This window comes from Sphaerodactylus townsendi, linkage group LG04 (genome assembly GCF_021028975.2).
Source record: "Sphaerodactylus townsendi isolate TG3544 linkage group LG04, MPM_Stown_v2.3, whole genome shotgun sequence".
NCBI lineage: Eukaryota > Metazoa > Chordata > Lepidosauria > Squamata > Sphaerodactylidae > Sphaerodactylus > Sphaerodactylus townsendi.
Window position 1 is genome coordinate 123626253 of NC_059428.1, and position 14658 is coordinate 123640910.

General features: G+C 45.6%; 1 protein-coding gene across 1 annotated transcript in view; it reads right to left on the reverse strand.

The window, feature by feature from the left end:
• The window catches only part of PIBF1 (progesterone immunomodulatory binding factor 1), a 121534-nt gene that overhangs the window by 34001 nt on the left and 72875 nt on the right, over positions 1 to 14658 (reverse strand). The window contains exons 13-14 of the mRNA XM_048494119.1: positions 8117 to 8189; positions 6924 to 6962 (exon numbers count right to left, since the gene is read on the reverse strand). Of these exons, the coding sequence (XP_048350076.1) occupies positions 6924 to 6962; positions 8117 to 8189 (112 nt within the window). The remainder of the gene's footprint in view (positions 1 to 6923; positions 6963 to 8116; positions 8190 to 14658) is intronic.

Below are 14658 nucleotides of genomic sequence, written 5' to 3' on the forward strand. Positions count from 1 at the left end.
CTGCACCCCTACCTTGCTTGGATTTAACTTCCGAGGGTTTTCCTACAACCACCTGACCACAGCGTCGCTGCAAGGGCCCATGACAGGCATGGCAATTTTGGGGGGCTTGATGAATGGAGTACAGAGCTGGGGTCATCAAAGTAGATGCTGGATGAAACCCTCCAAATGCCTTTCCATGTATGATCTCAATCTAATGGCCTTGCCAAGGAGCTCAGTGCAAAATTTGAAGACAGTGCTACCAGAAAGGAGAGCCAACCAAGTGGCATAGTGCTGGAATATATAAAGGGAGCAAAATGAATGGGGAGAGCTGTAGTCTGGAGAGAGCTTTTGAACCTGCCTCCAGTAGTAAAGTAAGCTCTTTTGTAATAATAGGGCCTGGGAGACTGAAGTCTTCCAAACTCTCACGGCTCTGCCACAGAAGCTCTCTGAGTGATTTTGGGTCAGTCACACTCTCCTTTTCCTTAACCTACTTCACAAGGTTGTTACAATCGGGATTAAAAAAGGGAGGGAGGAACTTTGTTGGGAAGTTGATTTAGATCCCCAACATAGAAAGCAGGGCATAATTTTTTCTCTCTCCCCACACTACCTCCAGAACAAATCTTGTGCTGATTTATTCGGCATATTGTGAATTCTTGAATCTTAAACGCATAGATAAAGATGCCTAGGCACATTCCAAGCTTTCAAAGTAGAACGGCTTTGATGTTTTCCCCTTGGAGGGGTTATGCTCAGAGCAGATGGGTCACTGCCATGGGGAAGTTGTAACTTGGCACAATGGAACCTGTCACCTGTCACGTTGAATTCTTAAACTGATGGAATAGGGCTCTGATTCCCCACTCCCTCCACCTCGAGTGGCACAGGCTTTCATCTGGTGAACTTAGGATGTGTTTCCGCAATTCTGCATTCCTGCTTGGGAAGTGGACTCCAAAGCAAGTTTATCAAAAAAATATTCAAAAAAAGGATAGCTTGGATGTTAGGAATCTGCAGAACCAGTGTGTTCAGAGAATTGGTTGGTGTGCTTTCTCCCTCCCCTGAAACTACAGGTATTAGAAAGAGAGAATTATAGAGCAGGGAAGTGGAATCAAACCCCTGTTCAATATAAGGAGCCACACTTTCAGAGGTCGAGAGCCACAAGACGTGACGCAAATATCACACAATTCTTTTATCCTACATGCACGTTCTGTTATAAACCTTTTCTATAAACAGGGAAGGAATACACATTTAATAATTAATTCATGAATGTAATTTTGGCCTATTCACATTCAATGAGACTCAAGCCAAAAAATAAAAAAACAAAAGGGCAAAACCAGATGTTGCTGGGTTTTGGTACTTCTCTTGGCTACAAAAACTCCAAGTATTCCTGGTCTCGGAACAGGGAGGGAAAAAAATGCATGCGGAAATTAGAGTTACTGGCTATTGCTACTAGTAGAAACATTGTGAGTCTCCATCTTTTGCTGTGAGCAAGGTTTCTGATTGACTATTGGAGATTTCATTGTCAGTGAGGATTTTTTAAAATGTTGCTTTGGCAGTAGCTGCCACCACAGTGGAAGGATCTGCGCTGTGTTACTGAAGTTAAGCCGGGGTAATCATCTTGCGGCAGGCTCCACCCCCTGCGGCAGCCATGTTGTTGCTAAGCTGCCTCCACCTGGTGACCGTGCCAGAATTCCAAGTGCGCCTGCAGGCTCAAAAACATTGGAGACCCCTGCTCTATGGTTTTTAAACACCAGGAAAAGGGCTCTGCAAAGATAGCCAGAGATTGCTGTTTCCAAGGAACACTTTTTCTGCCAGGATATTTTTAGAATTAATTTCTGTTTGCATCTTGTTTCTGTACATAGCATCTGCTAAATTGTTTTGAAAATATTAGAATGAGCAGCAAAGATGGGAATAAATTCAATTTGAAGAAGGAGAGTAGGAGTTTTTATCCCTCCTGTTCTGTTCCCTCTCACCTTGTAAGGACGATTTCAAAGTGGCTTACAATTGGACTTAATTTGGCTACATAGCTTGAATAGTGGATAGGAGAGTCTTCTGGCACTTAGATAGGTTAGGGATTACACATTCCCATGCAGCCCCTCAAGAACTTGGACCCATGCCACGCCAGTAGGGGCTTGATACGGGAATTGTAGTCCATAACATCTGGAGTGCCAAAGGTTCGCCACCACGGTCTTAGAAGATGGCTGCTAGGATTTTTTCTGTGTCCATCAGGAACTTGGGGATTGTATTTTTCAAACACCAGTCCCTCTACCTACATATGCTATATGGTAAACCACTTTTAAAACTCAGGAGTCTGCTGTTTCACACACACAGAAAGTCAAAAGCTCACCGAGTACATGTAACAGTTGCTTATAATAGTTGTTAGGTCTTTGGGTTGTGGCCTCAGGATGAAACCAGACATGCTGAGAAGTCTTTGTGTTCCACCCTCCCAGCATTTTTTTTTTAAAAACTTAATTTTGGGGTCCTTGGGAGCCTAATTTGCATTGAGACCCTGGCAGATGTGGCGGGGGTGGGGTGGGGAGAAAAAAAGGGGAGTTTAGACTTACCCCAAATGCTGTTTCCCTGGCCTGAAATGGTCCTCTCAGTCCAGATTTCACCCAGGTCACTAGCTGGCTGAAGAGTCAATTTTATAAATTGCTGTCAGCTGACTGTATCAATTTCTGTGAAATAGGCACTTCTACCTCAGACGCCAGTGTGATGTAGTGGTTAAGAGCAGGTGAACTTTTATCAGGAGAACTGGGTTTAATTCCCCGCTCTGCCACTTGAGCTGTGGAAGCTTATCTTGTGAACTAGATTAGCTTGTGCACACCACCACATGCCAGCTGGGTGACCTTGGGCTAGTCACAGTTCTTCAGAGCTCTCTCAGCCCCACCTACCTCACAGGGTGTTTGTTGTGGGGGTGGGAGAGAAAGGAGATTGTCAGCTCCTTTGAGTCTCCTTATAGGAGAGAAAGGGGGGATATAAATCCAACTCTTTTTCTTCTTCCCTAGCCTTGCTGTTTCATAGCAAAGTACAGCAGTGCTGCCAGAGGAAAGAATGGGCATAGAGGGAGACAGATCTGCGGAGGAAGAGGCTCACTCCCCTGACCAGCCTCCCTGGCCGCAAGCCACACATTAAGTGGCAAATGTGGCTCAAGAGTTGAGTTTGGCCTCCCTGTTATAGATGTTAATAACTGCTAGTAATCCAGTTGTGATCCATGTGCAAATTTATGCCAGTGCAAATTGAAAAACAAATCATGGTTGGAGTTGGGACCAAGGTCTAGGAGCAGGTAGTGGAATCCCTCCGCCTCTCCAGATGTTCAGGGAACTAGCAATCTCTGAATCAGCCCACTTCCTATCATTTTGCCCAATTCCCATACCAGCCCAATTGGCCAAGGCCTTATTAGGGGCTGATGGGAATTGTAGTTCCTGAACATCTGGAGAGCCCGCAGGGTCTCCCCTACCCCTGGTCTCAGTGAGCACCTCCGAATCGGAATATAAACCATCGTTTCTACTGGTAAAAAAACCTTTATGGATTATTAATATCAATCATGTCAGTTGCCGAATGGGTTCCATGTTCGAAGCCATATACGCTCAAAGTTATGGTGAAATGGACTTTTCTGTTACTGGCTCTTTATTGATCTCTTGCTCTGAAAACCGATGCAGCTCAGCTCTTCAGTGACAAGAGGTTGCTGATACCGGAGTTGGACACTGGAGTGGAACCTCCCCAGCCCGGGAGTTCAGAAGAGATGCACGGTCTCAGGCAAAGATCTGCATCTTGTTTGTGAGGCTCATTCCATGCTTATTATCTGTGGATCGACTTGAACCAAGAGGTCCTAATTGTTGGACAAGGTTGGCTTAAAACTGCAGTTGCCAAAGACAGTTTATGCAAATAACCTTTGGCACAAACACTGGAAGCCCGCTGTATTCCGAGGTGCTGCACAAGTCGTTATGGGTCACAGATGGGAGTTTTGGCTCTCCCTTGTCAGAAAGAAAGCAAAGACTCAGATGAGGAAGGGACTGAGCCCCTGACTCTACCACAGGAGGAAGTAGTTGAGATCCTTCCAGGGACTTCCTTTGTTGTGCAAGAGGAGACCTGGGAATCTGTGTCAACACTCTCGCACTGGGATACAGTCCTACATTCAGACTCGGACCCTGAACCCTCCACCCTAATGCTGATCGCACCACCTGATGTCTCTCCCCCAAAGCCACCCAAAGCCAAGAACCACCCCAGCCATGCTGCCATAAGCAGGCCTGGCACATTTGAGTAGCTTGCTCCTGGAAGGGCGGGCTTGCATTCCACTTCCTCACAAGAGTATTTAAAGCTGTGCTTCACCCTAAGCCTTTGCTAGAACTATATCCAAACTACAGAACTGCTGGCTCCGGTTCCAGTTAACTTGGCTCCTGCCTTGACTCCTGGACCTCAACCTCTTTCAGCAGAACATTATGGTTGCATAAGAGATCTCAGCAATTACTTGCTGAATCCTATGCCATTATTGTCTCATTTAGGTAATTCAGCCCCTTTTTTGCATGCAGGATAATGCAAAGCAAATTTATCAAAGTAGCAAATAAAATTAAAAGCAAAAAAGTATCTACTTGAGGTATTTGGATCGAGACTTACAACTGGCTCCTTGAGATTGACACAGAAATTGACAGGAAATCAATGGGAAAGAACTGAATTAATATGCTGCTTGTGGCCTATCCCTGTTAAGAGAACAAAACGCAGCATTCTTTTTCAGCAATTACATCATGGATTATGTACCCAGTGGAACCTCAGGAACAGGATTGGAGGATTTCAGGAATGGAGGTACTTTGCTGAATATGATTACCAGTCCAGGACCTTGTGTAATTTCCATTCAATTTATGATCTCAGGAGATTTCATACTATGCAAGGGCTGAGTCCTTGTATAGGTATAATGCAGTGGCGTATTTGCCTAGGGACAAGGGGTGTCCCTTGTTCCCAGGCGCCACATTTCTGTTCACGTGGGGGCACAAAATCGCCCCTGTTTTGACACACGAGACCAGGAAGACGGCAGTGGGGCAGAGCTGGGTGCCCTCGACCCTGCCCATGTCGATGACACATGGGCAGGGTCGAGGGCGCTTGAAGACAATGAGGCAGCAGGACTTCCTGCACCCTGAGTCCCACCACCTGGCCTCAGCAGGACTTCCTGCTGCCTGGTCATTTCCAAACACCCATGACCCTATCCTCGACATGGGCAGACTTGAGGGCACCCTGCTCGCCCCCCTGCTCCGCCCCACCGGCTGGAATCCCAGTTGGCAGCCCCTTCTGTCCTCCCCTCTGGGCAGGCCAGAAGAGACTGCGATCCCTGGCCTCGAGGGTGGGGCTTGTGGAGGTGGAGTGGGGCTTGGAGAAGTGTGGCAATGCCCCAGGGAGTGGGGCTTGGGAAGATGTGGCCAAGTCCCCAGGGGTGGGGGCATGGCCCTGCACCCTGAGTCCCACCACCTGGCCTCAGTGCTTATAAAAGCAGCTCTCCAAGGCCAGGGACCGCAGTCTTTTCTGGGCTCCCTGGAGGGGAGAGCATAAGGGACTGCAGGCTGCCGGCTGGGAGGGGGGCAGAGCCCCATCCCGCCCCCAGGCACGGGGCAGGGCAGCAGTGAGGGGGCGGAGCCCTGCAGGGGGCGCCATTTACCCTTGGTTCGCCTCTGGTTTCTGATCGACTAATCATGGATAGATGACTGGGGTGCTACATGAGCTTCGGAACTGCTTTCCCTTTCCTGCAAATCCTCACGAACCCTCTTTTCAAAGCTAACATTAGTTAGTGTTTAATGATTATTACCTCAGACCAGAGTTTGCAGTACTGGTTCTCATCATAGTTGCAAACTATAGTTTGTAGCTAACCATGTTCAGCCTTACGTTGGGAGCAAGTATAGTTTGGGTCCCCAGTGGGGTGAAAAATAAGGTACAAATGAAGCAAATAAATGAAGCCTTGTATCCAGTAGAAGAATTCACAGAAGGAGGTGGCATTGTGGTCCTTTCCTCACCTTCCTCTAGCAGCCTGCCAGTTATCCTGAAATTTCTCTCCAAGGATCTGGAGATTCTTGGAAGCACAATATACCACAGGATGAGATGCTGCAGCAACAATGGACTACACACATACATGCTCAAAGATATCTAGGCAATTTATATTAAAACTGCATACAATCTATGTGAATCTGACAAAAATAAACATACACACACAAACACAAAACTGCATATCGTAGAATTTATTTTAATTATGGCCTGATCTCAGCACGCTGCAGAATGAGATGGTGGTAAAACAGAAGATCCTCCATAGTACAACAGGCTGTGCAGTTTCTAACTACCAGGGTTAGATTATGACTTTCAGAACAGCCCTACTTTGATAATTCTCTATAACAGGAAAACTAGCACTACATGTGAAGGGCCAGGTTAGAACCTTTCTCCCTTGTTTATAAGGTGATTTTGCATTGGGGAATGTTAAGAATGTCCTGACATGCAAGCTGAAATGGTACAGGCCGCTATATTGCCTTATTCCCCTGCACATGTACACGGGTCTTCACTGTGTACACAAAATATTCTAAAAAAGCAGCACTGTGAGTTTGGGGGTTAAAAAAAAGAACAGTGTACTGAACTTCATAGCTTGTTTTCTATTGGGGGGAGGAAGAAGAGATGTTAATAGATTACCTCCTCCCAATTTAGATACCCCTCTTCTTGTTGATAGCCCTTGCCCCCAAAAGGACCGTCTCGGGAAGCTCAGTGGGCTGCGGTGAAAAATGGGGAGGGAGGAAAATTCTGTTCCACTGGCAGATGTGCCTTCTATGAGCAGAAACGTGGCTTTGTAGGCTGTCTCAAAGCCCCAAGTCTGCCACCACTCCACGGCAAGAATCTCAGCGGATTTTCTCAGACCACCTCCTCCTCCTCCACCAACCATTCACAACAGCATAAAGGTACATGTTTGCAACCTGACAGGTTTTTACCTTTGTTTCCATCTGGGTTCTTTGGCCAGCTGTGGGAATCTTTAGCTCCATGCATCCGTCCTCGAGGAGTAGCAGAATCTCGGCCTCCGGCTTCATCCTCAAGCCTCTCCTACTCATAAGGAAACATACAAAAGCAGATCTCAATATAAGAACTCTCCCTTAGTCATGTCCAGTCTAAACTATTTCATCTGTCAAGTATGTATGCATACATGGTGCAAATGAGGAACAAATAATCATGTTACAAACATGCAATTCCACTAGGACAGTTGCCAAAATAACATAGAACTCATTGGTAAGGTTGTCAAACTCCAGGAGGGTTAGGAGATCTGCAATTACAACCAGTCCTCAAACTACAGAAATAAGTTCCCTCAGAGAAAATGGCTGCTTTGGAGGTGTGCCTATATAAGGTGTCCTTCAGGAGAAAATGGCTGCCTTGGATATGTGTCTATATGAGATTATCCTTCAGGAGAAAATGGCTGCCTTGGATGTGTGTCTATATGAGGTGTCCTTCAGGAGAAAATGACTGCCTTGGATGTGTGTCTATATGAGGTGTCCTTCAGGAGAAAATGGCTGCCTTGGATGTGTGTCTATATGAGGTGTCCTTCAGGAGAAAATGACTGCCTTGGATGTGTGTCTATATGAGATTATCCTTCAGGAGAAAATGGCTACCTTGGATGTGTGTCTATATGAGGTGTCCTTCAGGAGAAAATGACTGCTTTGGAGGTGTGTCTATATGAGGTGTCCTTCAGGAGAAAATGACTGCCTTGGATGTGTGTCTATATGAGGTGTCCTTCAGGAGAAAATGGCTGCTTTGGAGGTGTGACTATGACATTATTTCCTGCTGAAGTATCTCTCTTCCCTAAACTTCACCTTCCCCAGGCTGCCAGGAATTGCCCAACCTGGAGCTGATCATCAGCAGTTTTATCCAGTTCTACTTAATGAGTATGGCAGACAGCAAGGAAGGCTGAAGGATATGCAAAGATTCCCATGAAGAACAGGTGTGTTGTGTTTTGATAGCTGTAATTTATTTCATTGTTGGTGTTTCCCATTGGGCACACTGTAATCTGTTGCTGGGCAGACCAGATCCTATAGGGTGAAAGAGGAGAAAGCTGATGGAGAGGAGAAAAAGGAAGATGGAGGAGGAAGTAGGGCAGAGGCTGTGAAGAGGACTGAAGAATAAAGCTTTGTGTTACGAATCCTTGCCGGTGTAAAACTGCAAAAAGATGGTTGGTGTGTTGCTGACTGAACCAGTGAAGAGCCAACAGCCTGAAAATAAATAGGGTGACAAATCAGAACTCTCTATATATTCAGGCAACTGGGAATGTATGGGTTTATGCAAATCAAAGGACACGTGTGGACTCACTGTAAAGTATACTTGATGAGGCAACTAACAAGGAATTCACTGCAGGTTTTGGGGCCACAGTGCTAAATTTAAGTTGACTAGAGAGCTGTACAAAAACAAAATGAGCACTCATGTGGGCAGGTGTATTCTTCTTGACACAACACCACACACCCATTTGGTCTTTTCTTTTTACATGCTTCTATTCCAGCTTACTTAATTCCAGCTCCAAGCTCTGCATGTTCTCTCAATTATATGCACAAACAAGGCTTGCTTCAACAAGCACTAAAAATACTGGATGACAGGAAGCATTTCAATTCATTTCTCCCTGCAGCTGACTGGGCGTGCGAAAGTGAGTCACCTCGTCTTCATTTGCTTCCCAATGAGCTGCTCTTCCTCCTGAAGCAAGTTGCTTAAAGGATGCATTTCCAGCTACTGTTGGAAGGGTGTTCCGCTCCAGCGACAGAGGCCATCTAGCCTTTTGGAGCCAGCCCGTTCTGCATATATGACCTGCCCACAGCCCCAATTCTTTCCTGAAAAAGTCACCCAGAGGCAAGTGGTATTCATTTCCCATACCATGTATAAACTCCAGAGATCCAAACCTCAGGGAAGGATCTGGGATGGGTACAAAAGTAGGCTGAGATAAATCAGTGGGGAGTGGCTAGGGCAGTGATGACGAGGGTAGTGATGGTGAACCTATGTCATGTGTGTCAAAGGTCACATGCCATGTTTTGTTTTTTCTAATTTCATTTTATTACAATATTGAACAGATTGTTCAACTTGTCAAAGAAAAAAGAAACTTATTCACAATAAAACAACTCAAAATATACCCCATATGTAAGATTTGATATAAAATAAAATGACGTCCAGCTAGAATACCTTATCCTTATTTATAATCTATGGATATAAATAAAACAAAGATACTGACTACTTTCCTGCATCAAAAAGAAATAAACAACCGCATATACAACGGGAAAAGCAAAGGCAAACTAACCCACAAAAGAGGCTTGCCTATGAAACCACTGCTCGCAGCGATACCCCAGGGTCGGGCACAACTGAAGGGGAAACTTTATCTTCACTTTATACAACTGTACCAGTCTCTATCAATACCCAAAGTCTTCAGTTCTAACACTGTATTCCTGACGACAGAAACTTATATTCTTCTTTCTCCGTAAGTAAGTTCACCATGACTTTTTTGGGTGACACGCTAGCCTTCACCAAAACCCAACAGCTACTATTGTCCCTGTTTGAGTTTGAGTCATTTTTGTTATTATTTGACATTTCTTTATATAATACATAATACACACGAGATTGGTCGGCATGTTTAAATCAAATTGATTATGGAAAAAACTGTTTCTCTTTTGTTCAGAGGAATGGATGGGGTGGGGGAGGGATGACATGTTGGCAGAGCTCGGTTCAGGGCATTTTCAGAATTTTGACAATGCTGAGCTCCAAAAGGTTTTACTTTCATCACTGGCTGAGCAGCAAAAGTAGGGCCTATTAGAGATTCTTTTATTTTGCCCTTGAAATAATAAAAAGTATGCTTAAATATATTAAAGAATCCACTCTTTGAAGGGAAAGCTACATATGCAATAATGAAGTAAATAGACTATGTAATGCACCTTTCAAATAATTCACTGCAATTTTCATATAAATAAAATATAAAAGTGTGGAGTCCCAATCCATCCCATCCCGGGCCATTCGAGACATGCATGAATTTTGTTTGCGCAACACTTCCTAGTGTTTTCATTATATCTTTGTAGAAAAGGGCTGATGTAATCCCAAGTTAGAAAACTCACACTGGTTGCTAAATATAGGTTAATTCTATTGGGGGCTGGGATATACTCTATCTGTGCTTCAGTATGGGCCTCAGGGGAAGGGAGGGGAGGCTGGAAAGTTGTGAATGGAGTGGGGAACAGCCAGCCAGACTCAGGGGCGGAGGAGGGGAGGCGGTGGGGAGGAGTGAGCCAGTCTTGTCTGATCTCCTGCATGATGCCTGCATATCCTGACCTCCACGAGGGACAAGCAAGATCCTGCTTCTTGCAATCAAATTCAAATAAGAACAACAACATACTGGAAGTATAAAAGTCTCAGCAGCATCGCTCATGTCTTTTCAAAAGATCATTTGCATTCTTCCCCTCGAAAGATTTATTCAGCAGTAAATATATAAAATCCCCCCACCCCATCTGTGATATAAAGGAGCAAACAAAGACTGTGTAGCGCAAGAAGTGAATGTTCCTTTTTTCCTGGCAGCAATGGTAACAGCATAATTATACATGGTAAAGAGAATAATTATGAGCACAGAATGTACAGGACAAAATATTTTTGGCAACAGTCGCTCAAATTTGAAAGCAAAAAAGCCTATATATTCTCGGAAAGTGCTGGGAAACACGATCAAAACATAAAACAACAATTACTTCTATATGCTTGTAGAAATGATTTAATTTTTTTTTAAAAATAGCTTGAATAATGAGACATTTGAAAAGATATCTAATATTTTCAATCAAAAGGGACTAGAAAAGACAAAAAGGGGGTAGAATTATGGATTTAGCTATTCTGGAATTAGAGAAAACAAACTGCCCAACTGATTGTCCATATCAAAAGAACCGGTTCATGATCACTGCAACTGGACACAGGAACTTAGCCTCAACCCAGGAGTTCCTTTGCATATTTCTCTCCCAAAATCCCACCTCTTTTTTTGTGAAGCTTTCAACCTAGCCCTGTGCCTCTTTCACGCTCAACTGTTTTAACCCCCACCTTTTCCATTCCTCACCCCTCCAGTGTCTTCCTTGTTGTCGAAATGTCAATTGGCCGCTTGCTGTTTGGGACAGCACTATGTTGCAGCACTATGTACACTGTACAGTAACAGGGATCCACAAGACCCACAGTGGGAAACCATCTCACAGTGGGAACCCCCCACCCATCCCTTGGCAGTGTCCCTCCTGACCCCCTCTGCAGAGTCTGGACTCCTGCTCCCACCTTCACTTGCCTGCATGTGTCCCTCAGGTCTGTGCAAAAATGTCCCCTATCTGTTCATGGCCCTATTCCCGGGGCTTTCTTGATCAGCATGGGGCCCCAGGTTCAGAATTAGGAACAACAGAACTGATTGTTTCTGAACAAAATAAGACTGTGAGAGGTACTATAGCGCAAAGGGTAAAAGTGAGCTGATTCTCAACTTCCCTCTGTTGAGAACTTCTTATGGACCTAAGCAAACCATGTTTGCGGCTTGAATACGGCACTGGCAATCCTAATGCCCGGCCATATAATGCTTTTCTAAGGATTTCTGAACTAGCTGAGATCAAGCACAACATAAATATTGAGAAGTGGTAATCCATTCTAGGTCAGCGATGGCGAACCTTTTCGAGACGGAGTGCCCAAATTGCAACTCAAAACCCACTTATTTATCGCAAGGTGCCAACACGGAAATTTAACCTGAATACTGAGGTTTTAGTTTAGAAAAAACAGTTGGCTCCGAGGAGTGCGTTACTCAGGGGTAAGCTTGGTGGTAGTCTGTGGCTTTGCTTTGAAGCAACTCTTCCAACGGGTGAATCACGACCCTAGGAGGGTTTTCTCAGAAGCAAGCCCCATTGCCAGCAACTGAGCTTACTTCCAGGTAAAGGATCGTGCTTTAGTTCTTTGCATGAAAATCAGTGGGGTTTAACAGCGCTTAACAGGGTTACCTACACTGCTTCCCTAAAACTAGGTCTTAGGTTTAATGCTAATAATCGAGCCCAGCGGTCCAGGCCAGCCTAGATGTGGCGGGGGGGGGGGGGGCACACTCTGTTTGCGCTGCCTACAGAGAGGGCTCTGAGTGCCACCTCTGGCACCCGTGCCATAGGTTCGCCACCACTGTTCTAGGTTTTGTCCCATTCAGGATAGGAAGCAACAGATCCTAATGAACTCAAAGACACATACATGGATCTTTTCCAAAGAAAGTGTAATATTTTCTTTGTATGTCCCCCCCACCTTTCACTTCATTGTAAAATGCGTTAGCAAAATACATAACAGAACTAACGAGGTGCTGTAAATATTTCAAGCTCCTGGTTGTTATCATTTGGGGTCAAAATGGAAAATACTGGTGTGGAAATCCATGAATAGGAACCAGAATTAGGGACCACAACGTCAAAGTAAATTGTTGCAAATCAGATGTCAGTATATTGTCACCGCTAATATGTCAGCATCCTAGCTCTCTTTTAAGATATTTACAATATGGCACAATAAGGCCTTAAAAATAAAAATTTGTCAGGTAATTGCCTTAATGATTATTGGCTCAACAAAGTAATACCGAGAAGCGTGCTAAAAAGCCAACCATGTTTTCATGTTGAAGGGAAACTTTCCGGTTGTTCAGGGTTGGGAATGGTAGGGATCTCTACCACACAATAATGCCATTACTGGTCACAGCTGGCTAGCAGATTCCATTTATTATTATTATTTATTTATTTTATTATTTATTAGGTTTATAAACCGCCCTCCCCCGAAGGGCTCAGGGCGGTGAACAGTATAAAGAGCACCATCAATTAAAATACAATGTAATATAAATAAGGATGGCTCCGGTAAAAATAAACCTTACTCTGTTAAAATGCAGCATTAATACTCTAAAGCTGGATGGCGCCTAATATCATTCCCACAGAAGTCACAGAGTGGGTTTTATAGGTCTTCATAAAAGAAACAAGAAGGGAGGGAGGGAGGGAGGGAGGGGGCCCCTATCAACGGCTAGTCTCCCCAAAGGCCCGGTGGAACAGCTCAGTCTTGCAGGCCCTGCGGAACTCAGCAAGGTCCCGCAGGGCCCGGACAGCTGGAGGTAGAGCGTTCCACCAGGCTGGGGCCAGAGCTGTAAAGGCTCTGGCCCGGGTGGAGGCCAGCCGTATCATGGAGGGGCCAGGGATCACCAGTAGATTGGCCTCTGTCCTGATATTACATGATCTCCCTATGGCATTTACATCCTAGCTCTCCTCCAAGGAACTCAGGATGACATATGTGATGCTTCCCCCTTTTAATCCTTACAACAATGATATGAAGCAGAGCAGGTAAGAACAGTAAACCAAACCAAGATAACCCAGCAAGTTCAATTTCAGTGGGAACTTATCCCAAATCTTCCTGGTCCGAAGTCCATCCTTCTATCCATTATTACATTGTCCTGTTCCTCTCATATTCCACCTGGGCAAATTTTACTTGCTAAATTTGTTTGTCACAGGAGTAATGATGGAAAGTGGCAACTCGATCCATCGGGACAACCTGGGTGGCTATCAGTCTGAAAGCCCTGACGTGACCCACATGGATTATCTGCCTGGCAACAACTACTGCACTACCCATGCTCCTTTAAGAAGAATAAGAATTTGGATTTATATCCCCCCTTTATCTCCTGTAGGAGACTCAAAGGGGCTTACAATCCTTGCTCTTCCCCCCTCACAACAAATACCCTATGAGGTGGGTGGGGCTGAGAGAGCTCCAAAAAGCTGTGACAAAAAACCCAACTGGCGTGTGTGGAAGTGCACAGGCTAATCTGACTTCCCCAGATAAGCCTCCACAGCTCAAGCAGCAGAGCAGGAAATCAAACCCGGTTCCTCCAGATTAGAATGCACCTGCTCTTAACCACTACACCTTGGAATATCACTATGAGATGTGTTCAGCCTGATCACACTGGCCGTTTCCGCACGGTCTCCCTGTCGCCTCCACGCCGGCGAGAATTCCGCTGGCGTGGAGGCGAAGGCCGTTCGCATGCACGCATGCGAGCGGCTGCAGCAGAGGCCGGCAAACGGCAGGCGGCTCCGCGACGAGCCGCCTCTTCTCCCTGACCTGTCCCACTCACCTTGTCCCCGTCGTCGCCTGCTGGCCGTCGAAGCCCCGCCCACGCTGCCCTCCGACCTCCAGGGGTCGGAGGACAGCGTGGGCGGGGCTTCAACGGCCAGCAGGTGACGACAGGGACAAGGTGAGTGGGACGGGCCAGGGAGACAGCATGTTCCCGGTGGCGCGATTCGCACCGCGCCACCGGGAAGACGCTTTCCCCCCAACAACAACCCTTTAAAGGGTTGTTGTTTAGGGCGGCCTGACGCCGCCCTGGGGGGAAGGAAGCGCAGTCAGGTCGGCGCTGCTGCTGTGCAAACGGCGGCCTGGGGGCGGCGTTTTTACCGCCCCCAGGCCGTCGTTTTTGGCCCATGCGGAAAGGGCCACTGATTTTCTTATACTCAGGCTTACAATTCAAAAGCAAACACAGTTAACATCAAGAGCTGAACAAGAACAAAGGCCTTCTTTGCTTCTTAAAAATGTGGAAGTAGTCAAGAAAAGTAAGTCATTTTCTTTAAGATTTCAAACTAAACAAAATCACAGCAACGCCAGCATTCTAAACCTGTTGCATCTAAATTGGGATGGAATTTTTTTGAAACATACCTTTCATAT